Source organism: Ostrinia furnacalis, unplaced genomic scaffold, assembly GCF_004193835.3.
Source record: "Ostrinia furnacalis isolate ACB-3 unplaced genomic scaffold, ASM419383v2 OfSCF1301, whole genome shotgun sequence".
NCBI lineage: Eukaryota > Metazoa > Arthropoda > Insecta > Lepidoptera > Crambidae > Ostrinia > Ostrinia furnacalis.
The window spans coordinates 292943-319588 of NW_021131540.1; the positions used below are offsets into that span (position 1 = coordinate 292943).

The 26646-nt window shown below is 39.6% G+C and overlaps 4 protein-coding genes across 5 annotated transcripts; 2 read left to right on the forward strand and 2 right to left on the reverse strand.

The window, feature by feature from the left end:
- Positions 1–3799: 3799 nt before the first annotated feature.
- H (transcriptional corepressor hairless) lies at positions 3800–10882 on the reverse strand. 2 transcript variants are annotated; one of them, XM_028303808.1, is made up of 4 exons: positions 10684–10882; positions 10250–10575; positions 6966–8291; positions 3800–6820 (listed from the first exon to the last, which is right to left on the reverse strand). In XM_028303808.1, exons 2-4 carry the CDS (start codon positions 10422–10424, stop codon positions 6792–6794), a joined length of 1530 nt encoding a protein of 509 aa, XP_028159609.1. In that variant the 5' UTR covers positions 10425–10575; positions 10684–10882; the 3' UTR covers positions 3800–6791. The 2 variants fall into 2 exon arrangements, with proteins under 2 accessions (XP_028159609.1, XP_028159610.1); XM_028303809.1 differs by having other exon boundaries at positions 10250–10881.
- Positions 10883–11535: 653 nt separating this feature from the next.
- eIF4AIII (eukaryotic initiation factor 4A-III) lies at positions 11536–15380 on the forward strand. Its single transcript, XM_028303810.1, has 5 exons — positions 11536–11796; positions 11896–12231; positions 14067–14289; positions 14459–14713; positions 14836–15380. The coding sequence occupies exons 1-5, from the start codon at positions 11646–11648 to the stop codon at positions 15086–15088; spliced, it is 1218 nt and encodes a 405-aa protein (XP_028159611.1). The 5' UTR covers positions 11536–11645; the 3' UTR covers positions 15089–15380.
- A 763-nt stretch (positions 15381–16143) lies between these two features.
- On the reverse strand, positions 16144–18113 carry LOC114352278 (ubiquitin-conjugating enzyme E2 J1). The gene has a single exon (XM_028303813.1). It carries the CDS (start codon positions 17960–17962, stop codon positions 17207–17209), a length of 756 nt encoding a protein of 251 aa, XP_028159614.1. The 5' UTR covers positions 17963–18113; the 3' UTR covers positions 16144–17206.
- A 456-nt stretch (positions 18114–18569) lies between these two features.
- On the forward strand, positions 18570–26640 carry Sf3b2 (splicing factor 3B subunit 2). Its single transcript, XM_028303807.1, has 11 exons — positions 18570–18739; positions 19183–19862; positions 20089–20222; positions 20518–20666; positions 21111–21303; positions 21836–22045; positions 22914–23116; positions 24080–24230; positions 24738–24941; positions 25751–25826; positions 26456–26640. Exons 2-11 carry the CDS (start codon positions 19196–19198, stop codon positions 26638–26640), a joined length of 2172 nt encoding a protein of 723 aa, XP_028159608.1. The 5' UTR covers positions 18570–18739; positions 19183–19195.
- The last annotated feature ends 6 nt before the right edge of the window (positions 26641–26646 follow it).

Below are 26646 nucleotides of genomic sequence, written 5' to 3' on the forward strand. Positions count from 1 at the left end.
TATTGTTTCGTTTTATTTTTCCTGAATGATATAATAGTCAGGGCGTAAGCCGTCCTACTTTAACGCATCGTGTAAATAAATAAAAAATCGTTTATATGGGTAGAAATCATTTTTGGCCACTCTAAATTTTAACTACAATCTGTTCGGGTTATACAATCTGCGCACCTGGCGGCCGTGACGTCACATCGACACTGATACAAACGACGAGGCGGGAGGTGTGCGGTTAATTGGGAGGGAGAATCACATTCAACGAGTTGCGCAGTTACCTCGACTCGATAATACAACCCGAGACCTCGGTCTCGAGGTCGATCCGGTATACAATGTATAAAAAACTATAAAATATTTAAAGCAATTACAGTTATATTCTTATATTAAAATTTAATCTTAGTATTTTTTTCTCATATGATTTACATAAATACTTACTTTATACACTCGCGAGCAAAAGTATGGAATCACTTACATGAAGTTGTTTCCACGCGATCTTGTGTACTAACAAATTTGTTAGTAACTAAAAAAGTAGCACCATTTTAAAGATTAAACTTTTAACTTGAAATTGATACCAAATTCATTTAAATCACACCAGTATTTAAAAAGATATCCCGGCTGATGTAAAGAAGTAAGGAAAAAGACATGTATCAACTGTTTGATACGTCGCGAGTTGCGGCCTATTTACCCCCCATAAAAGCAAGTGTTTTCGGATTTTTGCTTTCACACGTTGATCCATACACATCTCCGCTTATTTTGACACTTTACCTGGGATTCTACACCTTCAGAAGCAGCACAAATCGTTGCACTATTGCAAGAAGGGCTCAGCCAGAGGGCTGTCGCACGTCAGCTCCACATAAGCCAGTCCTGGGTTTCGAAAGTTTTAAGACGCTTTCGGGAGACTGGTGGCTTTATCCCGAGACCAAGTTCTGAACATTGCCGGTGCACATCGCAGAGGGAAAACCGTTTTTTCATGTCAACTTCTCTACGAAATCGTCATTTGACTGGTATCGACGTCCAGCAAGAGCTCAGAAATGTTCGTAGGATAGCTGTTAGCGAGTGGACAGTTCGTCTAAGATATGAGCAATAAAATTTGACTCCAAAAAGGCCTGCCACAGGCTGGAAACTGACGGCAGGTCGCCGACAAGCACGCTTTCAATTAGCTCGCACTCGGAAGGCGAGTAATGGAGGCGAGTTTTGTTCTCCGATGAATGCAGACTGTTTTTGCAGTGCAGCAGTCGAAGAGGTCGGGTCTATAGACGGCCTGGGGAGCGATTTGTGCAGTCCTGGTTCGCTAAAACATTGGCTTATGGGGGTGGCTTGCTCGACTTCCCATCGAGATGTGTAGGAGCAAATTGAAAGCGTGCTTATCGCTGACCTGCCGTCAGTTTCAAGCCTGTGGTAGGCCTTTTTGGAGTCAAATTCTATTGTTTATATCTTAGACGAACTGTCCACTTGCTAACAGCTATCCTACGAACATTTCTGAGCTCTTGCTGGACGTCGATACCAGTCAAATGACGATTTCGTAGAGAAGTTGACATGAAAAAACGGTTTTCCCTCTGCGATGTGCACCGGCAATGTTCAGAACTTGGTCTCGGGATAAAGCCACCAGTCTCCCGAAAGCGTCTTAAAACTTTCGAAACCCAGGACTGGCTTATGTGGAGCTGACGTGCGACAGCCCTCTGGCTGAGCCCTTCTTGCAATAGTGCAACGATTTGTGCTGCTTCTGAAGGTGTAGAATCCCAGGTAAAGTGTCAAAATAAGCGGAGATGTGTATGGATCAACGTGTGAAAGCAAAAATCCGAAAACACTTGCTTTTATGGGGGGTAAATAGGCCGCAACTCGCGACGTATCAAACAGTTGATACATGTCTTTTTCCTTACTTCTTTACATCAGCCGGGATATCTTTTTAAACACTGGTGTGATTTAAATGAATTTGGTATCAATTTAAAGTTAAAAGTTTAATCTTTAAAATGGTGCTACTTTTTTTGTTATTAACAAATTGATTTGTACACAAGATCGCGTGGAAACAACTTCATGTAAGTGATTCCATACTTTTGCTCGCAAGTGTAGCTTGCATTCAAACTTTCAAAGTTAGTCATAACACTACGCAACTCCCATTATTTTCAAATTAATTTTGACATTAATCCATTACGGTATAGTTTACTAGCATAATATTAACTGCAGTTGGTAAGATATATTTGATATTGGTCAAAGCAAGTACAGTGACCACAAAAGGTGGATATACACTAGAGCATTTCTATCTATGTAATGTTCGTTACGTTCTAACGAATGCTCGGCATGATTACGAATAATAAAAAATATAAATGACATTTACTTCGTTCGTCCCTCTCGATCTGCGTCACCACCCGTGCTCGTGCAAAAGGCTCGACGAAATGTTTCAAATGTTACACCAATTAATCTACGTTTGGTTCGTGGGAGGCTAAGATGTTTTTATAGTATGTCATTGGTGAGAGGGTGATACACTAGAACATGTAACAGCAGCTTATTGTTTTGTTACAAGTTATATGCTCTAGTCTATACTCACCTTTAGTTAGATGTCCGATAAACATACGACGGTAACGGGTCCCGTGATGTTAGGCGCTGCTGCTGATGGTAAGTTATTATTGACAACGCCACTCTTGTATAGGAGTTTTGGGCTGACACTGTAGCTTTGTTGTCAACACAACAAGAAGATTACTGATGATGATCATAAGTTTCAAGCACACATTTCGGTTCGATGGTATCAGCTACTGGCATGGAACTATATGCCAACTGCAGTGTGTGATCTATAGTAGTTACCACCCATGTCAGACCCAGAGGTCGCAGGTTCAATTCTTAATGCGGGCTATATTTTTTGCTCGGTTTCAGCCTAGCTAGCTACCCTACCACCTTAGTAATGTACAGGGTGGAATTTTGTATAGTTAATAATTTATTGATCAGTGAATACGAACGAAGACGACACATTTACATCGTGTTGTCGAAACTGCATCCGATGCACAAACCTGACTACTTCAACCCCTCAGTAAAAGAATAGTTGTTGTTACCTAATGTTAACACTGAGTAATTAAAAAACTTGTGTAGTGACTGATTTCTGTGGCCTGATATTATAAGTAACGACGACATTCTCGCCTTTCAGTAATAATAATTATGATAATTAGCCCCGTGGCTTTACCGAGTTATTTATCGCATATACGGGATGTCTCAAAAAGTAGTGTCAAATTGAAGCCCAGAGGTAGAGCAATCACGGGCTAAGCCACCCGAAGGCCGAATGGCTCACCCCCATACATGTTGTGCGATTAATTTATTGATAGTTTTCGAGTTATGATTGTTAATTTCTGTGCTTGGACACTTTTTGGTCACTGACGCGAATAGATAAGGTACATGCCTGATTTTTTTATTATTCGATGAATAGGTACTAGGTCTAGCTGATTCAGAAGTATTTACATCCATAACAAGAATGTAAAATTAAAAATGTTAAGTTTTCGAGTTATCATTTTCTTTTACAACATTAAAAACGTTTTATAAAAATGATAACTCGAAAACTCAAGTCGCGGTGATTCGGGTAGCTCTCTATGATGCTCTAGCTCTGGGCTGGACGCCCTGTATAAACGTTATAAAAATGTAGCCTGTGTAATAAGTTATTCTGTTGTATAACAATAGATACTGTAAACTTTCATCAAAATACATTTTAGTATGTAGTTTTTGCCTGAAAAAGAGTATAACATTCGTACTAATCCAATAAGATTTATTTGCATTAAATCGCATAATCGAAATGGGTAAATTTTCCGGAATATACAAATAAAAGAAATAGTTTTAAAAAGTTATATTTATTCGAGTACATAACTACAATTCTTAATATAAATGGATAATATTAATAACTATTTTCCGCATGATAAATATAAGTGGATTTCAACACTTGCATACTCGTGTCACTTTTCGTAAAAGCGTTATCACATGCTTCGAAGATTGTGGTATTTGATTGCATAGAAAAATATTATCATAACAACAGTAAAACAACGTTGTGCTCGAGAGGAACCTCATTTTCATTTACACTTACTCTATGTTGTATAACAATAAGCAAGCATTCCATATACAACTTCAGACGCAGCAAATATTTTGCCGAATTTAAGTACAGCAAAATCCGTCTTAACGACGTGGAAGACAAAGCTTATCATACTAAAGCAAAAAAACTTGTTTTAAATCGTTTAGAACAAACTTGAAGCCAAATATTTTATCAATGCATAATGACAGATTAGTAAATCGTCACGATAACGATAAAAACAGGCATTATTGTTTAAACAGGCTATAATTAACGTCTCTCTTACACGTTGTGTTTTTCACTCGTATGTTACAGTAGTGAGTCCAATCATTTCAAAGAAAAGTTAGACAAAAGAAAAAATATAATTACGTTATTATGAATGGATGAATATGAGCCGAGTCATAAGTAGACGGATTATTACTGTACATAAATTCACTTAGTTATTTAATCAGTAATACGTACACACTCATATTGCTGACATGAAAGTTGTTAGGTAATTATAAGATTTCTAATTCTAATGGCACAGTAATGTACTTTAATGTTCCTGTTAAACGAGAGCTGCGTCCACGAATATTTATAGTTTTTATATAAAATTTAGTATAATTTGTTTTTACATTACGAAAATAAAATACATATCACTCTTCAACGTCACTAATACTACTTAACAGGCACTGTGCGATGAAGATTATAGCCTTCTACTTATCTCAAGACTTTAAATAAATTCAAATAAGTAATGATTCTTAGTTATACATTTATAAAGGATTACACGTATTATATTACTTAAAAATCATTTAAATGAACTTAACATACTACAAAATAAATATTCAGCGTGGCTCTCGAATGTTACATAATTTCATGCTTTGTTTGCTTTAGCTGAATACATATCATCAATGTTGAGTAGATCACCTGATTATAATTATTTCATTCAATAAATGGTTATTTTCTGGACATGCAATACAATAAGTCACCAGTGACGTAATCTTTATAAAAATTGTATCATGTCATGACGACAACAAACCTATTTTCATTGATGAACGCATTATTAATGACATCAATGACGTAGGCACATTTGTGCGACATTGTAACCAGTACAGTCTGTAGCATAAACTACGGTATCAGAAGGGAAAAAATGTCGTTAAGAAAAATCGTAACCACTCATTTCTGTCGATGATATCTACCCAGCAGTCAGCAGAAACATAATAAAAATATCTGTTGTAATATGACATGGTTTACTGCATTTAATTTGACAAAGGCGCACTTGTAACATCAAAAATCACTCTTGAAGTCTACCCTTTAGTATAATATCAGAGTCATCGAATCAGTTTAAATATATCAGAGTATAAAATAACCCAAGACGAAAACCACGAGGTTGCCTCTCAATACTCTAAGACAACATTGATATAAAGTTGTTTCTTAAGTGTACTCAGAATTAAATTGAGCAGGACCTATTATAGCTAAATTTACACTAATTCAACTTTGTTGGCGGACATGTAGAAGAGTAGTACACGACTATTTTATACAATTCCATTAATGATAATATTACATCAGAAGTCAGTCCCTTACCATCGTTTAACTGTCCTTATAATACATACCCCATACTTCAACTTAATTGCAGTAAACTACCACTATGTTAATCTCAAGCCTGCAACGCGCGAGGGCGCCGCGACTCCGCTACTGCGACTACTATTACGAAACGCCCTTCCTCATCATAATTCATAAAATACTCATTACAAAAATACTGTACAATTACAATAATTATCTGAAGGTAATAAACTCTTACCAATATAAATCGTACGCAGTTAATTAACGCTCTCATTAAACCTACGCCCGAGCTTCCGTCAATAATACACCATTCACAAAATATGTACAATGTCTTATTTAATATGTACATGTTACATAAACACACATCCAAATTTGATCCCAAAACTGTAGTCTTTACCTCGTTTTATTTTCTAAATTAAATAATGAGATCGAACATAAACATTATGGAATTTTGCAATTGAGTAAGGAATAGGAGTTTGTCTTCAAGCTTTTATTGTATATCATAAATTGTATAAAACTAGTAGTACATTATCATCATACATTTTAGTAAATTTGGACGAAGCCTGAACTTTTCTGTGTAATACTTTTTAATACATTCATTATAAATATGTTCATAATATCTTTGTTTGTTTCAAGGCACTGATTGCTAACAATTGATAACTGTTTTTGTTTAGTTTGTCCTAGAATCTTATCCTAAATTAATAGCCAATATTAAAATATTTAACTCGCAGTACAAATTTAGTATGAAAATACACACATGGCTCTGCATACAAACATCTATACTAAAATATAATATTTCAGTGTAATATACATTAGTTTGTAAATAGATTTCCAGACAAATGACTGTCAGAAACCGCGATCTATACAAAAATATTTTTTGCGAGCTTGCAAAAAGATATTTGCATAATAAAGAATATATAAAATAATCGCTTCACGATTATGAACATCGGGTTAGGTGGGATGTAGTTTTTGGACTTTAAACCGCGCCAATCGTTCATTGTAACAATGGAATGTTAATAGGACACCGTTCAACAATAACAATACCACAAGTTTTCTGTTCGAACTTGGTACATAGTACAAAATGTAAATATGTAACATATTGCAGTGTTTAAACTACCTTAATAATCTTTGATTAATCGGCATTCACAGTACACTTACCGAGAGGAAATGTAAAGTTCAGTGCGCCCGCTAGTGTGTGTGTGTTCAGTCTCACGTTGCCGCCTCAGTGCTTCGACAAGTTCAGTGGCAAATCTGAAAGTACAAGAACGGGAATTTAAATCACCTACAGATAAGAGGTCGACCGACAAACGCGATATCGATGAGAAAAAAATAATTATAAATCGTTAGGTACATTCCAAGGAATACGATTATACAAACATATTGCAAAAATATTAACCTGAAGTGGGCTCATCCTTGGGTATGTGGTCGGTGAAGAGCGGATGAGCCAGCGGCACCCAGGGCCCGGGCGGCGCGGCCGGCACGCCGTAGTGCACCCACGGCGCGCGGTACAGCGGCGCGTAGCCGTACGGGTAGTAGCACGCCTCGCGCCACTCCTCGCGCGCGCGGTACCCGCCCCACTGCCGCGCGCCGAACGGCGACGCCGGCGCGCCGTAGCCCCGGTAGCGCGCCAGCTCCGGCGGCGGCGACTCGCGCGCCGGCCCCGCGCCCGGCGACGCCATCAGCGCCGAGTACCGGTGGCGGTAGCCGTCCGGGCTCGGGCTCAGGTCCGGCGAGCGCACGCTGCTCGGCGACTCCGTCTTCAGCGACGGCGGCTGCGAGTGCGGCGAGCGGCGCGGGCCGTCGTCGGGCATGCTGAGCAGCGACTGGATGCTGTAGCTGCCGACGTGCTTGCCGGCGGGCGGCGCGTCCCGGCGCGGCTCGGGCGCGCGCTGCGGCGCGTGCGAGGGCCCCGGCGACGGCGGGTACGACGCCGTGCTGAGCGCCGGCACGGTCTTGGCGCGCCGCTTGGTGCCCTGGTCCTCCAGCGTCACGCGCTCCAGCTCGCGCAGGATGCGCTTGCGCGGCGACACCATCGCGTGCTCCTGGCGGCAGCTGGCCAGCTTCGCGTTGACGGGCGCCGGCAGCGCCGCGATCCGCTCGCGGAGCTTGTCCACCGTCCGCGCGAGCTCCTTCCTTCGGATCTGCGGGCGCGTCTTCTTGTAGACTCGTAACTTTCGATACTGGTACGGCTTCTTCAGCTTCATGTGATAATACTTCTCCCGGTCGTAGTCGGGCCACCGGTCGTCCTCGGCGCTCGCCCTGGGCCTGGGCGGCGCGCCGTCGACGGCGTCGTCGCCCGCGGTGCGGGTGTCCGGCGAGGCGTCGCCGTTCCTCGCGTCGGCGCCGCCGTTGGCGAGCGCGCGGCGGGCGGCGTCGGCGGGCGCGTCGAGGCCGGCGGGGTCGTGCGGCCGCCTCCGCTTGCGGCGGCCGACGGCGTCGATGGCGGCGTTGGGCAGGGAGGCGGGCCTGCAGTAGTACATGGCTAGCTCTTTGGAGACGTTGCGGCGCGGCGCGGGCTGCTTCCAGGCGTGGTCGCGCTGCCAGGGCGAGGAGTGCACGGAGGAGTTGTCGTCGGAGGCGCTGAGCGAGGCGGGCGGGCGCGCGGGCGGCGTGGGCGGCGCGGCGGCGGGCGGCCAGAAGGTCTTGCGCGGCACCGACACCCAGCCCGCGCGCTCGCCCGACCGCGCCGCGCCGCGCACCAGCTCCAGGATGAACTTGCCATCTGGAACCACCCAATGATTGCTGTTTAGTTTATTGTACTGAAGAAAAAAATTACAGGTTTATGTGATAACACCTAACCTCAGTGATATTTTGCCCAAGAAGTACCATGCCAAACCGGTATGTGACCATGGCCACATTTACTCCCTTGTTTAAAATATGGGAGTTTAAGTATTATAATCCAAATTAACCTCTTTAAAAGGCATTGAATATGCTTAAAATTTGAACAATTTTTCATACATTAGGTATACATTTTGTCAGGACAGGATTTCACTGTGTTATCTTTTTCTCTTGGGAGAATCTAGTTGTCTTTCCATATTTAAATAAGTATTAATAAATGTTTCCAAAATAATCAAAAGCAAACATTTACATTGTCAAGAAAAATACACTATTTAACCAATCTTTTCTATCAGTTATCTGTGCAAGCAAGCAGTCTCATTAAGGACATTGTGTGCTATTGACATTCATTAGCTCATTATTATTGGTCTTCATATCAAATAACAGACACTTGTCTTAAATGTTTGCTCACTGAGTTATGGAATGTGCTAACTGTTATCATTTGAGCTGGTGCATGGTACCAGACAAGGTATTATAGAATATAGATAAATAATATTATGTTTAGTATGCACTGCCTACTCATGCAGCAGTAAGTAATAAACAACTTTTGTTTGTTGTAATAATTATGGAGTATCGGCTTGAGCCTTGAAGTTAAAAATACATGTTTTTCATGTATCCCCATGATCAAAGAGCCTTGAGCTTGCATATGCGTGAGACAAAAAAATACTAGGTATATTGTAAGACTAGTATTTAAGTCAATATTATGCATATTTGTTTTTGTATTTTACCTAGAAAGTACATTTTTCACTAGCTTCATTTTATAGTCAATTGGGATGGATTTGTATCCAGTGCTGTGTGAAATGTTTGAATGTAATCTAAATCTATAGTAAATTATACTAAAGTAACATAAATAAGTAGTTTTTTCAAACTTTCTTGTGTTTTTTATTCCTTCTGTACCAAGTAAGGTATTATTTAATAAAATGTATTTTACCTATATTGGTTTTTAATGGCTTATCCATTGGCATATGATTACTATCAGTGCTCATGAGTTAGTAGGGCACCAGACCATTCTTCACGTCACACCGTGAGTGTGAGCTATAAACGATGTGTCGATTCAAAACACTATGTTTCCATAGTGTTTTGAATATTGCGCACATCTTTCATAAGGGTCTTGACCTTGCAATTTGATTGGATGGTGTTGTTTATTTTTAATGAATCTATGATGATAATGATGACCCAAAGCAAATCTTTTAACATGTTTCAAACCAATCAGTCACACAGTAATAGGACCTATTAGTAACACAAATTACATACAGATTAGGTACTATAATTTTAGTATGTTGTATGTTTTGTAAACATTTCTACACTTTTTGTTATAGAGGAATGGTATCTTTTGCTCATTTTATGGGCCATATTATTTTTTAATCTGGATCAAACAACAATCAAATCTGTCTTCGGAGTCAATATTAATAATCCAATAAATAAAGTAATAGAGTTGCTTAGGTCAGCTGATCTGTGCTCCTGATTATTTGAAATGCTTTACAAAACAAGTTACAGGAAACTTTTTGTATTAGGATATAGATTATTTCTGAACATAAAAATAGAATAATCTCTGAAGAGTCAAAATTAATTAATTTTTGAGTCTTGAACTCTTCTAAGATGGTTGAAAATTAATTAGGAAAGATATGCACAAATTTTTATTTACACTAGAGTGCACACAGCCTCTTACGAAACACAACAATAGCAGAGCCTGCATGCAGACAATTGGCAATGGCTCACTCAAATGTGCTGTGTATGCTTATCAGAGCATGAATGACTTTCTAGCTTTTCTCAAAGTAACTTTTTACACAAGGCAAGTTATGGTGATGCAGCTGTTTATAGGCTGAGGGAATGTTGGGTACTGACCTTTGAAGAACTTGAGCCGCCCACCAGTCGCGGAGAGAGCAGAATTCTGCGCCGCAGCATCCTCATTCACACCCTTGCTACTACTGTTACCATTTACGCCATGTCTTCTGTCTACTTCTTCTGTCATTTTGGTACATGTTGTCAGAGTTGTGATTGTTCCTTCCTGTATATGCATTTCATTTCTGACCGCTCATACAGCAAACGAGCACTTTAGTCCGAACACTCTCGCCATGTCGAACCGAGCGCAGAGGACGACAACTCGGTAATAAATCGCAGATCCAGATAGACATTCAATACTTCCGTCAAAGTCCTCATCCTAAGGCCACCTGCGGATTACAAGATCGTCCAAAACTTTCGTATATACACATTACCGACACGGTGACTACTGAATTGAACAAATATATGAGTCGATTTGGTTTACGACGGCACTTCACCTTGGACACTGACTAAATAACTACAAAACAATACGCGACGCCGGATTCCCGATTATAATCGGGCCCACGACACAATTCAATAAAAAGCTGTTCGTTTTTCAGCACATAGTTCATTCACACCCAGCATCCATTTTGATTCGTTCAAAATCAAATATGATCGTTCTTTTTGTGAAATCGGAATGCGTTGTTAAATGCGTTTTGTTATTGCTATCTACAACCAGGTGATAAGACTTTTTAAATAAATCTTTTGTTCTACTTTTTTGTTATATTTCAAAAACCTAAAATATTATCTACAATTTAATGATCTTTTCCTTTCAATATTTTTTTACAAAGTATTGATTAGTTTTTGGTCGTATTGATTTTACATTTACATCAAAAGATTTGAAATGAAGATATAGGTTGGATATAGATCGCGCAGCAAGAGTTGAGGCAAGCAAAGATTTGAATCTAAAATCTGCTTCGTGTGTATTTTTATGATGGCTTACAAGTCTTACAACCCTAAACTTTCATTTATATTTTAATAGGGGCCTTTGTTTATTTTCAAAAGAGATAATAAATATTAATGTTTCAGGCGCCTTTGGCACGCGCGCCGCTTTTGATATGGGCTGGCTGGCGGCTAAAAGGTTAAAGCTAGAAAAAGTAAAACACAAACGAAAAGATAAGGCCAAAAGATATTTGTCCAAAGTTATAAAATATATAATAAAAAAATTATTGCAACATGGCGTCGTAACCATAGACAATCATTCTGACAGTCTATGATCATTCATATATGGCTATCTCTGTCTAAATTCCCATGTACAAAAGAGATGGCATGAGAGGGATTAATGAATTCTTGTGAAAGTTTGTTTGCTGTCATTCATTTCATTCGTTTGCCTCGCTTGCAGAATATTGTTTTGCACGCGTGGGTACCTTTTTACTTTATTTCCGGGAGCAGCAGTGAAAATACTTAGATTTTTGTAAAGATGACGGCATCAGAGGTTTCTATAAATCGGAAGATAATATCAGAAGATTTGTCGAACGTAGAGTTCGATACAAGTGAGGATGTGGAAGTTATCCCAACCTTCGATTCAATGGGATTGCGGGACGAGTTACTGCGAGGAATCTACACCTATGGTATGTTTATTTCAGTCAGAAGTTCTACTTATAGGGATTCTAGCGAAATAGCCTATATTTTGTCATGGGGCAATTATAACAACTGACTGTTTTTTGCAGGATTTGAAAAGCCGTCTGCAATCCAGCAAAGAAGTATCTTGCCTATCGTGAAGGGTAGAGATGTGATAGCACAAGCTCAATCTGGTACTGGTAAAACTGCCACGTTCTCTATTTCTATACTTCAATCGTTGGATACGACTTTACGTGAGACGCAAGTGTTGGTGCTTTCACCAACCCGCGAGTTGGCTACGCAGATCCAGAAAGTGATCCTTGCGTTGGGCGACTTCATGAACGTGCAGTGCCATGCTTGCATCGGCGGCACCAACCTTGGGGAAGACATAAGGAAACTGGATTATGGACAACATGTTGTTTCTGGCACACCTGGAAGAGTCTTTGGTAAGTAAACATCAATTCCTTATAACTAACCCGTTCATTTTTGTAGGTTTATTCTATTATACCGTTGGTTTAGTTTAGATAATAATAATATTTTTTTAATGGTAATGGTGGTGTTGAAATGCATAAACAGTAAATACCTTATCAACAAATTATAAAATGCCACACAGCAATTAATGGTAATCAAAATTTCACACAGTGACAAGTGATGTTATGTGCTATTTAAAACTACCTCACAATAATTTGTGATATAAAAAATAGTACATAATGAAGTGTAGTATTTTAGAAGTGAAAGTATTATTTTAGTGCATCATTTTTTAACCCTTTTCTTGGCATTGTGCATTTAAAGATACGTTGACCAAAACAAAAATATGGGCGAGAAACCAAAAACTATTTTTAATTGTTTTTTTAATATAACATTAGCCCAAATACTACAGATTGTGTTACACAGTATAGAATCGCTACAGGCTGCACAGATTTATCAGTAATATAGAAAATGTCAGACCATTGACAGGCGTCTACGCACCGGCTGATAATTTTAATTATTTTCGGTGTTTTTTTTAAAGAATATTGGTGATTATTTGTAGTAATATGGATAGTAAATAAAGGTTTCTTGATGATAGTGCTGTTTTTTCATCCCAAAACTTGTATAATTATTCTTGTACGTTGCGGATTGTCCGAATGTATCTCTAAATGCACACTGTCAGATACGTAATAATTTACTTTCAATTTTGAATGTATCTTTAAAGACACATTGCCAGGTGCTCGTTGACATTATTTTATGATTTTTTTCATAGATTTTATCACATAAAAAAGGGATCATGTTATTAGTTAGTAATATTTAAAGCTGTAAATTATATGCCGATGTGAGTTTTAATTCATGTAATAATGAATGTCGTTTTTTGGACAACTTTGTGCTGCAGCAACAAAATCAGGCGCGCAAAATGCTAGTTCTGGTTCCAAAATCTGGAACCAGGTCGAAAGTTAGTGGCGGTTACACTTCAGCTGATGAATTAGAAGCCGCACTTAGCCTCCTGATTCTCTTGGGTGGTTATCTTCCTACTCCAAACAACCCAGATCACCCCCAAAAAGCGAGCAGCCTATCCAGGCTGCTGCATGCTTCTGGTTATAAAGCTGGTGATTGAAGAATTTCAGCCAGTTCGACTGCTGCATAGTTTCCCAGAGAGTTCCAGAGATCCATTTCCGCTATCTTGCGTTTCCACTGTAAGTTGGTGGGTATAAAATTATCTTCAATCGAAGACGTGAAGACAGTTCGGTACCAGTTGGCGTCAATACCCCTCGTATTTTTTAATGCTCTTGCAGAATTCCTATGTGTCCTATCTGCATTTGCTTCTCCAGGATGGTAAGAGGGGTGTGAGGTTCAGGAGGTACTCCAACGACGCTGATGGATTGGTTCTCATACATCCAAATGCAGCTATACTTGCAAGGCGTTACAGACTTTGAAGTGGGTTTTTTACTTTGTTTTCAGTTTTTTGTAAAAGATACTTATTTTTTATTTCTCAAATAAGGAATAGCTTAAGGTTTTGTAGTAATTTTCATTTAAATAACTAATTTTTACTAACAAATAAACCATTTTTTAAATTACTACAAAGCTGGCAATGTGCACTTAAAGATACATACTATATTTCCAAAACTACATACCTAAGATTTTTTTTCGTATTTTTTGCATGATTTTTACTCGTCCTAAATCCAATATTTATAGTCTAAATCACAAATATTAACCAAAACCGTCTTTGCCAAGTATAGGGTTAATTATTAACATACAATAACAAGGTCTTGTTGTGTAATCAGCATCATGAATTATATATTTTTTCCAGATATGATCAAGAGGCGTGTATTGAGGACCAGAGCAATCAAAATGCTAGTTCTTGACGAAGCTGATGAGATGTTGAACAAAGGATTTAAAGAACAAATCTATGACGTGTACCGCTACTTACCGCCTGCAACCCAGGTTGTGCTCATTTCTGCTACATTGCCCCATGAGATTCTTGAAATGACATCAAAGTTCATGACAGACCCCATAAGGATTTTGGTTAAACGGTAAGTTGCAGTTTTAATTTCAACAGTAATATAAAATCAAAATCAAAAATATTTATTCAGTTTAGACCACAAGTGGCACTTATGAACGTGTAACGTATAATGCTATCTACTACTGAGTTTCTCTTTAGTTAAATAATGTGTGTTTAATATTGCGTCTTCTTTTTTGTAGTGATGAATTGACTCTTGAAGGAATAAAGCAATTCTTCGTAGCTGTGGAGAGAGAGGAATGGAAATTTGACACTCTTTGTGACTTGTATGACACCCTTACCATTACCCAGGCTGTTATTTTCTGCAATACAAAGAGGAAAGTGGACTGGCTCACACAAAAGATGCAAGAAGCCAATTTCACTGTAAGCTCTATGCACGGTGATATGCCTCAGAAAGAAAGAGACAACATTATGAAAGAGTTTCGCTCTGGACAAAGGTATGCTGTTCTAACAGATAAAACTTTTATGAGTATAGGCCTCTATTTCCATGCTAGCTTATGTTTAATACATTATTGCATTGAAACTGAATTGTTTTTTAGTATATTTATTTTTGTTTCAGCCGTGTTTTGATTACAACAGATGTATGGGCCAGAGGCATTGATGTTCAGCAAGTATCCCTTGTAATCAACTATGACCTACCAAACAACCGTGAATTGTACATTCATAGGATTGGTCGTTCAGGACGATTCGGACGTAAAGGTGTTGCAATAAACTTTGTCAAGTCTGATGACATCAGAATCTTAAGAGATATTGAACAGTACTATTCAACTCAGATAGATGAAATGCCCATGAATGTGGCAGATTTAATTTAATATGTTTAACCAACCAGACCTTGAAAATTATTCCTGGTTCTATGCTGGAAATGCACTGCGGTGAATGGATAACATCTAACGTTTTTACAACTCAAATATTTTCATTGCTAATTATGTGATGACTATGCAAAATTCACTGTTGATTTCTTTTACACTGGCACCTTGGTGAAAGATGAGGAATAAGCTTTGTATTTTATAATATTAGTATAGTATAAACATTAACAGCAACTTGCTGTATTGTGTAACTAGATTTAACTTGATTTTAATGTCGTAATATAATATTCACTTGTAATTATGGTGTTTCATTTTTTTATTCAAATGTTGCATCACCCTAGATCCACACATTAACATAACACTGTTTTTGAACTATTGTGTACCTCTATGTAGTACATACTCGCTTGGAACACAAACACACTAGAAAAGGTTGGATTTAACTTCATCTACTAGCTAGGCTATTATTACATTTGCAATGTTACACGAAAACAATGAACGGAATTTGATAAAACTATCATGTTATTTGTTATAACATGAGAATCACACTTGGATGTTTATTTGGATAACTTCAATTTTTTTTAATCCTTTAAAAACCATCTACATGATTAGATGGTTTTGCATGATTTGATGGCAGGTGAAACGAGTAGAGTAATATAGAAATCCAGTCAGCCTCAGATTTATTAAGAGTTTTACCTAGTGTTTATTATTATACTATTAAAAGTTGATTTTTCACATTGCTAACTGATGAGTCACTACACATTTCATCATACTTACCATTTCATTTATGTATATTTTGTCTAAATTAAGGCAGGGTATTAATTAAAGTCTAATCGCTGATAATTTACAAATTTTATTTAATTCCAATAAAACTTGTGATATCGCCATTTAAGCACATCATACTACAATTTTATACAAGGTACATTCATCTTAATACTAAAGATTTAAATATAGTGCTACACTTAAAACTAATTATCTAGAATAAAACACTGATAGTCAAATTGTTAGTAGTGTAAACAGTACATTTTCAAAGCTAAAATACTTTGATTTACAACATTTGTCTAAAAAGTGGAATGTCTGTATAAATACAGGTTTAACCACAGCAGGGGTTGCTAACATTTTCTAGAAAAGGGACCTCGCCTTCCTTTTTCTGTTTTCAGAGGTGATACAGGATACAGACATCAAATTACCAATATAGAGATCCTTAAATAAGAGCTGTTATTTAATAAATTATGTTGAGATGATAAATATTTTTTAAAATAATTATTTGTAGAACTATCCACAGTTGAATAAGAAATAAGTTCTGTATATAAGTTATATACGAATGTTATGATAATTATCTTGTGAACAAAGTAGAATAAATTTTGAATGTAAATCACAGACTTCTTCTTTGGACATAATAAATAAAATCATATAACAACATTCATCATCATAATATTTACATTGTTTGCACATGTTAGACACAAACTAAATCAAATTGTTAATTAAAAAAATATGTGTAACGTTGCATAAATTTTAAACAAAATATTTACAAAGTAAAGTTTTTTTAATACATAGAAGTTTAAAATTTTACCATTACATACATCTTTGATATATGCATAACCCCATACAATGCTTTAGTTATTCACATCATTCAATTCATTACCATAAACCTATCTAATGTATGATTAATATTTAATGGATTTTAATGAATGTTTGATAATACAAATAGATAGATTAAACTTTCATAAAAAGTACTATTTTCTAATCCGTGTAAGGTAAATATTGAGGTATTATTTTTTATAATAAATTCCTAAAGTGTACACAAATATTATGGGCTATTGATTCGCAAGGACCTTATTAGTTAATAATTTTCAATAACAAGTAGAGAAATAAATTACATAAAGCCATAATACATGTCAAAGAATATTTATAAATTAGAAAAAGTAAGCCTTACTTTTCTAACTCTACTCAAATTAATTAGTTATTAAGTGTGCTTGAGTGAATGGAAATGACAAAAATACTCTTCAAAGATTTTACATAACTCCAATCAATGTTAAAAAATTTGTAAAACATTTCAAAATTTCAAGGGATCTTTTCAAGTTGTATAGGCCTTGACAATGATGAATGTTATAAGTGGAATGAAAATTACAGTTCGGTATCTGTTGACACATTGTAGGCGTTCCAGCGCCTAAAAACAAAAACTCCTAGAACTCCAAAAAGTAGAACCAATATTATTTCTGTCAGCTGATCCAGGAAGCCTGAGCTTGACTCTGCTGAGTCCAGCACAGCGGGAGGCACCTCCGCTGCGGCCGGTGCAGCTGGGGGTTTTGCAGCTTGCTCCTCTTCACCTTTGAATGCTATCTGATTCAGTGCAGATTGTTCCTCTTCTGTGATAGGCTTAGCTGCTGTAGCAGACAAGAGTGCAGCTGCCACTCCACATTCAGGACAAGACCATGTTCGTGACTTTATGGCCAAAGCCCTGCGCTCAGCGGGAGTGTAGTCCAGGGCCCCTATGGTGCCTTCTGAAGGAGAAGGCATGAATGCAATCAAAGCCAATAAAGCTGTTCTGATGGACCATGATGGTTGCCATGTCTCTGGATGATGTCCGGAAATGGACAAACATATTTTCTTGTTTGTATCGAACCTGCCATTGGGCGTTAAAAGTATGATATGTGGTGGATGCATAGGATATTCTTTGGGCAATAATATTCTCCCATGGTAGATACCTCCTTCAAAGTCAGTGCCCTTCGGGCCCTGAACTGTGAAGTGCCACTCGAAAAGATTGTCCTCGAGAGGACGAGCACAATATTCCTCTGTAGCCTCGGCCAACTCGATGGCCTCCCTCATAAGCCTCTTCACACCAGGACATTTCGTGTTGTACTTTTCGCCCATGTCTGCCATATTCTAGAAAATGTAGAACAAGTATAGGCTGCTAATACTCCGACGCAAGCGTTGACGCAACGAACCACTAAAGTAACACGTAAGTTTTGATGTAATCACAGTAAAATTTGATAACAAAACCTGCTGCAAAGCTACTATAGACCAAAGAGTTGTCAAATGAATGACAAAATCTGACAAATCCCACAGACAACCATTTTCATGATTGTCTATGGTCACTATAAATCAATAGCAATATAAATCAATATCCAAGATATGATAAAAGAATGAAGAAAGAAAGAATGATAGGCGATACGATTTTACTAAGTTGTTTTGGTAACTTTAGTTCAGTAAAAGTAACTTTTGTATCACAGTTTTAGATATTATGAGACTTCGAGAATAGTTTTATGAAGATTATTAAGATTTGACACAGCAACAAGAATAAATCTTACCAGTATTTTTTTTTTTTGCCTAGATGGTCATAAATCTTCTCCATAAGTTTGACATGGTCTTTTCTTCATCAAAGAATACTCATATAACTCTCTGTCGTGCATATTACGTTGGATGAAATGTCAAGTCCCCTAAGCCGAAAATCTAATAAAAAAAACACCAGCTGACACCTCCATAAAAAAAAAGTGTCAATTGCTGACCTGTCAAACAAAAGTGCTCGTTCGTTTCGTTCGCGTCCATCGGCTTTTATTTGTTTAATTTTCAATCTTTCCTATAATTACACTATCGTAATTTTGCTTGCATCTTCTGAAATTAAATCTCGTTGGTTTGAGTTGCTACCGAGTTACAAAGGTTTGTATTTTAATAATATTTATTTTTCCTAACCTTTTTCGGACAGTCAATTTTCACCCTGAAACCTTAAATGGCCGTGTATCACCACTAATATTGATGTAATTTAAACTAATAAGTCTATAAAGCATTATCTACTAACCATAACACCATATCCATTTGCTCTAAGACCATCCACGACGTTCCTCTGTATACTAACCAACACACAAGTCGAGCTACTTTGAGCTTTATGTTAATGTGGTATTTTATGCTCAATTTATTCTGCACAGCTATAGGAGCTGTAAAAATTGTTGTAAATAAAAAAGGGCAAATAGAGACAATAATCTAGTGCTTACCTTAAAGGAGTTTGACTGTTGTTTGTCTATTGATAATTACTGAGTTGTTGATATTTAAGAATATTTCTTTGCTCTATGTTATATTCATTAATATCCGTTTCATTTCAACAGACATTCCTTAATAATGGATGGCCCTCCAGGAACAGGGCCTCCTACTATGCCTCCTCCAGGAATGGGCCCACCTCCTGGTATGATGGGAATGGGTCCCCCTCCCCCTGGTATGGGTCCTCCTCCACCTGGAATGGGCCCCCCTCCACCTGGTATGGGTCCTCCACCGCCTGGCATGGGACCTCCTCCACCTGGTATGGGCCCTCCCGGAATTAATATGGGCCCCCCAATGGGACCTCCTGGGATGCCACCAAGAATGCCTCCAAATATGATGAGGGGAGGCCCAAAGGGGAATTTCAATAGTCCAATGGATATGGGCCCACCTGGCATGGGTCCTCCACCAAATATGCCGATGGGTCATGGGCCCTGGGAAGGCCAGGGACCACCAGGTTGGTCCAGGCCGGGCGGGAGAGAGGGTCCTCCTGGATGGGAAGACCATGGAGATGAGGGTGATGAAAATGAGCCTGCAAGTGAGGACCAGGTGCCCCCGCCAGTTCATCCGCCAGGCCACCCACCAGCCCTGCCTTCCCTGCTGACCATGAAGATAGACACCCCCGAGGAATTCAGAAATAAGCCAGCACCGGTTGGTGGAGTGGTGCTGCCCAAGGCTTTAGAAGAGGCTCTTGCATACAAAGACCAGCGACAGGCTGCTCTCGGTGATGAAACAGAACAACAACCAAAAGGTTAGCGCAGCTTATTAGAATTGTAATATGTATATTGTTTACTATAATACTGTTTACACAATTGACATTGATTGTTGCAATTTACATTGAGGGTGAGCATCATAAAACACAATGTTAAAAACAAATCAAGACTTTTGTTCAGAAATCAGTGGGTGTAGAGCTGACAAGAGCTAGAGAGCTAGACAAAGTGTACATTGTCTAAATAATTTTTAACTATGTGTTCCAGAAGACAAGAATCCTCCTGAAGCTCCTCCAGCTCCTGTGATAAGTGCGGAATATAATGCCGAGGAGGATGAAGGGGATTCCGATGAAGAAGCCATTCCGGAGGCCCCACAGCCTCCCATCATATCTAAACCAGAGGTAGAAATTGCGATTTAAGTCTTTAAGTTCTTATAAATAGCAGTTTTATAAAAATGTTCTAGCAAATGCATACTTGCACCATTCTCAACCAAATTCATCTAATCAGTATAATGCCATGTGGGGTTGTTTGTGTGGTGTTTATTTGTTTATATTTTGATTTAAATAGTGTTTTTTTTTTCTATACATTTGCAATCAATCACAAAAATGTTTTACAAGTTTATTAACACTAACCTTGTAAGGTAATAGAACTAGATTTTCAATGGTATTGTAATTTTTTTATCGTTTTATTTTCTAGGCATCCAAAGCAACTAAGAATAAACGCAAGAAGAAAAAGAAAAAAGAAGCAAAGCAAAAACGTAAGGAGGAAGCCAAAAAGAACTTAGATAATAAAGATGACATCAAAAAGCTGAGTGACAAAGAAAATGAGAAAGAGGCTGAAATTGAGTGAGTACCATAGTTTTTTTTACATGAGTCTTAACTGCATAATATTTATCACAGTGGCAGTTAAACTTTCATAATAGTATAGGACTACCTATTCATACTGTATGACAGACATAACTCACTCGTGCAAAAAAGCAAAGGTCCACTTATACTTATTCTGACCATGCATATGTATTGATTGAGTTTGATGATAGACCCCATCTCAGATCACATGGCATGTGCAAAAAAGCAAAGGTTAACTTATACTTATTCTGACCATGCATATGTCGTATTGATTGAGTTTGATGATAGACCCCATCTCAGATCACAATTTTTGGTAAAATATTTTTTGCTGCATAATAATTATTATCTGTAACATATTTTTATTTTCTGCTGAATGTCTCCTGCATTCTTTTTCCTAACATATTTGATTAAAAAAATATACCCTAATTTGTCTGTTCCTCTCAGATATGTGCAAGAAAACATCCAGTTCCATGAACTGGAGCCCATGTACCGTCAGTTCCACCGAGTGCTTGAAGCGTTCAAGATCACGGAGAAGAAAGAGGATATCCTAATGGACGACCTAAAGGATGCACCAAAGCCGTCCAAACCACAGGAGAAAGTCCAGGACCAGTTTGCTGCAGATGAAGAAGCAGCTGAGGTAGGTTCTTGATTATTTTTCTACCGCGATCGTGAGATACTAGAGGTTCATAGGCAAATCGCGCGACTACATTTTTGAAATTCGAAACACGCGTGTAAAAACGCGTCACCTCACCCCACCTCACCTCACCGGGCCGGCTTTTAACTTTTGTTGCGTCTAAACAAGAAAATATATCGACAGTCCTCTTTTGTTTATGTTTTCTTTTAGCCTAGGCGCAGACCACCGACTTTTAGTTGGCCGGTAGTTGGGTCGGGCTGATAAATCAGTACGGAGATGTATGAAAGTACGCACATTACACCAATTTGGTATCGGCCGATTCTTCGTACAAATTAGAATCGGGTCCAACTATCGGTCAACTAAAAGTCAGTGGTCTGCGCCTTGGCTTTCACGCGAAAGGCGGGGCTATATTTGTCCATGTTGCAACACGGCAACAGCAACATGCTTATGGTTGCGGATGCGCTAAAGACTTTCTGTTGATGACAAAAATGATTCAAAGTTATCTCCTGTCTCTACATTGATCTTTATCTTGCAGAAAAACGCAGCGGACGAAAAAGAGCGTCTATCGAAGCGTAAACTCAAGAAGCTCTCTCGTCTATCAGTAGCAGAACTGAAGCAATTGGTATCGCGGCCAGACGTGGTGGAAATGTATGACGTCACGGCGCGCGACCCGCGCCTGCTGGTGCAACTCAAGGCGCACCGCAACACCGTGCAGGTGCCGCGCCACTGGTGCTACAAACGGAAGGTAACTTTATTGTGAGGATACAAAGCTCAAAATCGATTGGTGACATTGGACGTTTTAATGTAGACTGATGGAGACGTCATATCAATGTATGGTGTTTTAATATCGTGCGGATTTCATCACGGACGCGGGATTGCCCCTCACGCGTGATACCCGCAAGTGTGCTTTTCATATAAAATAATATTTATTTTCCCGCGTGCGTATTCCACGCATTACTATCCCGTGTCCATGATGAAATCCTCACGATATTAAAAACCGCTCTTAGGTTGTTCTGCTGTTGATAGCAGTCGACAGTACTATTTTAACCCGACTGCGCCAGAAAGAGGGTAAAGGCTTCCACAGACCAAACGCGGGGCAGTAGCAGCGCAGTTTGAATGCGGGCCCGCGCAAGTTGTAATACAAGAAACTCTTTAAAGTGTGTCACACCATATTTGAAATTTTGAACGCGGGCGCGCTACAACCGCGCCGCACTTCAACTGCCGAAATATAAACGAGGCGGCGCGGGTGCGGGACAGAAGCGGCGCGAGTGCGGGCCCGCGCTGTTGTATTACTATGGCGGCCATATTAGCATGACACACCGGACGCAGGACGCGACGGTAGCAGCGCGTTGAAAGCGGTTTTCGAATATTGAAATATTTGACAACCGCCCGCGTTGCAACTGCTTAGAAACTGCGCTGCTTTCAGTGTGCCTCAGCCGCGCTGCAACTAACCCGCACTGCTTCTAACCCGCGTTTGGTCTGTGGAAGCCTTTATGTTTGGAAATACGTTGACGTGCTGTTAATTGACCAATTCACTTACCCCAATTATTATAATCGACTAAGTAGTCGATTATAATAATTGGGGTGCTTACCTCATTATTCTCTACCCCCAGTACTTACAAGGCAAGCGCGGTATAGAGAAGCCGCCGTTCGACCTACCAGAGTTCATCAAGAAGACCGGCATCATGGAGATGCGTGCCTCGCTGCAGGACAAGGAGGAGACCAAGACGCTCAAGGCGAAAATGCGTGAACGAACCCGCCCCAAACTCGGCAAGATCGATATCGATTATCAGAAGCTGCACGATGCGTTCTTCAAGTAAGTGAACTATAGAACGATCATTAGTTCATTATCATCAGGGGGTCTAGACATGGTACCATTCATAACAGTTTAGATTTCTAAATCACTTCAGGGGTTCTAGACAAGGTAACATTAGTAATAGTTTTGATTTCGAAATCATTTCATGGAGCGAAAAAAACATACAAAATATTGTAATATATCATAAGAAATTAACATAAGGGTTTTCCGAAAATTACAAGTTCTTCTACGCCCCATGTATTTAGTCTCCACTGCAGGAGTATAACACTGTCTATTGTCTATACCAGATATATCTATCGTTGGCATCTTGATATTTGAGTTAGTTTTATTTTGTACTGACCTGCCTCAATCAATCTATTCAAACATAATGCCCACCACTTTATCATTATCATTATAATATTATGATAATGATATACCACATTTATTTATTATCTTTTGATTAAGATGTCTGATCACAAAACTGAGTTTGCGATCTTACTTCAGCCAGGTGATATCTGGTCTTGCAGTTTTGTTTCCCATAGGTATAGAATACAGGTCGCATTATTATGATGAACATGTGGATCGAAGATATGAAGGTAAAATTATTATTTTTATTTCTAAAATTCTATCACACGGCACTTCCACCTTTTGTGAAACTAAATTTTTTATCAATAATTTGTACATAAGTCATAAGACCTTGTATCATTTAAAAGCAATTTCTGACCGTAGCCCGTAACAGTGCCCACGGCATTCGGGCCATATTAGCCTGATGTTACTTTTATGTTCTGTTTTGCGCCTTACCTCTCAGTTTATTTTTGTTGTAAGAACAACATCATATCAGGTGTCTCCTCAATAAAGACGATACGGTAGGAAGCCATTGGTCTTGTCTTTGCTGTCATTGAGCCATTCTGTGTGTTAAAATAAAATGGTTTTCTACTATTTAAAGAGTTGAACTCCCTCCATAAAATGTTTACCCCTGTGTAGATGGCAGACCAAGCCGCGCATGACGATCCACGGCGACCTGTACTACGAGGGCAAGGAGTTCGAGACGCGCCTGCGAGAGAAGAAACCCGGAGACTTGTCTGAGGAGCTACGCACTGCGCTTGGTATGCCCGTCGGGCCTGGCTCGCACAAGGTAAAATTCAATAACAAACCTTTATGCTGTACACTTAAAGTTCAAAATTCCATGGAGAATTATGTCAATTTGTCGTAATTCAAGTCTGATATCTCAAATGATCGATTTAATATAAACCTTTTATAAATCTTCATACATAAAGTTCAAAATTCTTTTAGTAATTTTACCGAACTGTCGACTGCATTTACATTATTGTTGCATAGAGAAGTGGGTGTGGCTACACAGGTCTATAATATTATGTGGTTCGAAGTCCGACTGAGGTATACTAAGGCTTTGTTGCACCATCTTACTTTAACTTTGACAAACGTCAAAAATCTGTCAAAATCCATACAAAAAGCACCGGTTATCGTCAAAGTAACGGTCGAAATTAGGTGGTGCAACTCAGCCTAAATCCGTTGACATGAAATTTTGAACAGATTTGACTTTAGTATTATTATTTGTAGCAATAATTGTGATAATAATAGAAAAAAAGGAAAAAGGTCACTACAAATATCATTTGTCATGCAGGTCCCGCCTCCGTGGCTGATCGCCCAGCAGAGGTACGGGCCTCCGCCCTCCTACCCCAACCTGAAGATACCAGGTCTGAACGCGCCGATCCCAGAGGGTTGCGCGTTCGGTTACCACGCTGGTGGTTGGGGCAAACCGCCTGTTGACGAGACTGGCAAGCCGCTGTATGGAGACGTGTTCGGACACCAGAGCAGCGGACACGATGTGAGTCCTTAGCATAGGATCCCAGGTCTTAAGGTGCCGATCTCAGAGAGTTGTGCTTTCGGTTACAACGCTGGTGGCTGGGGCAAGCCGCCTGTCGACGAGACTGGCAAGCCGCTGTATGGAGACGTGTTCGGACACCAAAGCAGCGGACACGATGTGAGTCATTAGCATAAGATCCCAGGTCTTAAGCTGCCGATCTCAGAGGGCCGCGTGTTTGGTTACCACGCTGGTGGTTGGGGCAAGCCACTGGTCGACGAGACCGGCAAGCCGCTGTATGGAGACGTATTCGGACACCAGAGCAGCGGACACGATGTGAGTCCTTAGCATAAGATCCCAGGTCATAACGCGTCGATTCCAGAGGGCTGCGTGTTTGGCTACCTCGCTGGTGATTGGGGCAAGCCGCCTGTCGACGAGACCGGCAAGCCGCTGTATGCGTCTCACATCGTGTCCGCCGCCACCAGAGCAGCGGACACGATGTGAGACGTTAGTATTAGATTCCAGGTCTTAAGGTCCCGATCTCAGAGAGTTGTACTTTCGGTTACCACGCCGGCGGCTGGGGCTAACCACTATACATATAGAGACTAGTTTGTCCAGAGCAGCGGCCACGATGTGAGTCTTTAATATAAGCTTTTCATGTACCAAACTTCTGGAGGCATTCTGCCCCATGTTCCCAAACTAGTTTTAACACCCAAGTGCTCGTCCCACAACAAGATTTAACGTAAAACTCGTCCCTGTGCTAGTTTTTCTCCAAGCAAAGACTAATAATGTGTATTTTTCTTTTTACTAAAATACAACTTGTTTTCTGACAGGATAATGAAGATCAAGATATAGACAGAACGATGTGGGGAGAGTTGGAGTCTGAATCTGAGGAAGAGTCGGAAGAAGGTTAGTAAAATATCAGCATATAAAATGTCGAAGTAGTTCCAAGTTTATTACTGATCCAATTAGGCTATTTGACTGCCTTCTAAAACTATCTAAGAGCCCTAAAGCACACGGCGTATTTAACGCGCAGACGACGGCGAGCTTTTTTCCTGCAAATGTCTATAGATTGGGCCCAACTTTCGCGTCTGTATCGCTATAAATGCGTGTCGATGGCGCGCTTAAATAATGCCGTTGGCATAGGCTTTAACGAGTTCTGAAATATTTTTTTCAAGGCAGCTAAACACTTCTTGGTCGATCGGCTGTTACAATTTGTAGGTATTTAAAGGCTTGTATTAAGTAGTAGGTAACTAAAAACTTAATTTTTCTGGTAAATAAGTGGGCGGGGCTTGTCAAACGTGTCACGTTTTGACAAGTAGTTTCATAGTAAATAAGAGCTACTTTTTCTCTCTAAACACTCGACATTGGCAAAACCTCCAAATTCGCACCATTGAAGCCATTAGACATAATAATAATTAATAAGAGCTACTCATAGAATTTTGGAAATAGACTAAAATTTTGTTATTTACTTATCTACTACGTGTAAATCTGCCTTAACACCTTGTATACTTGATTAAGTATATTTTCTCCCGCAGAGGAATCCGGCGACGAAGGCGAAACCGCGGGCGCGGGCGAGGTAGCAGCAGGCGTGGCCACGCCAGGCGAGGGCCTGGTCACCCCGCTCNCCCCGCTCGGCGTCAGCTCGGTGCCGCCCGGCATGGAGACGCCAGACACCATCGAGCTCCGCAAGAAGAAGCTCGACTCCGACCAGGAGGGGTGAGTGCTC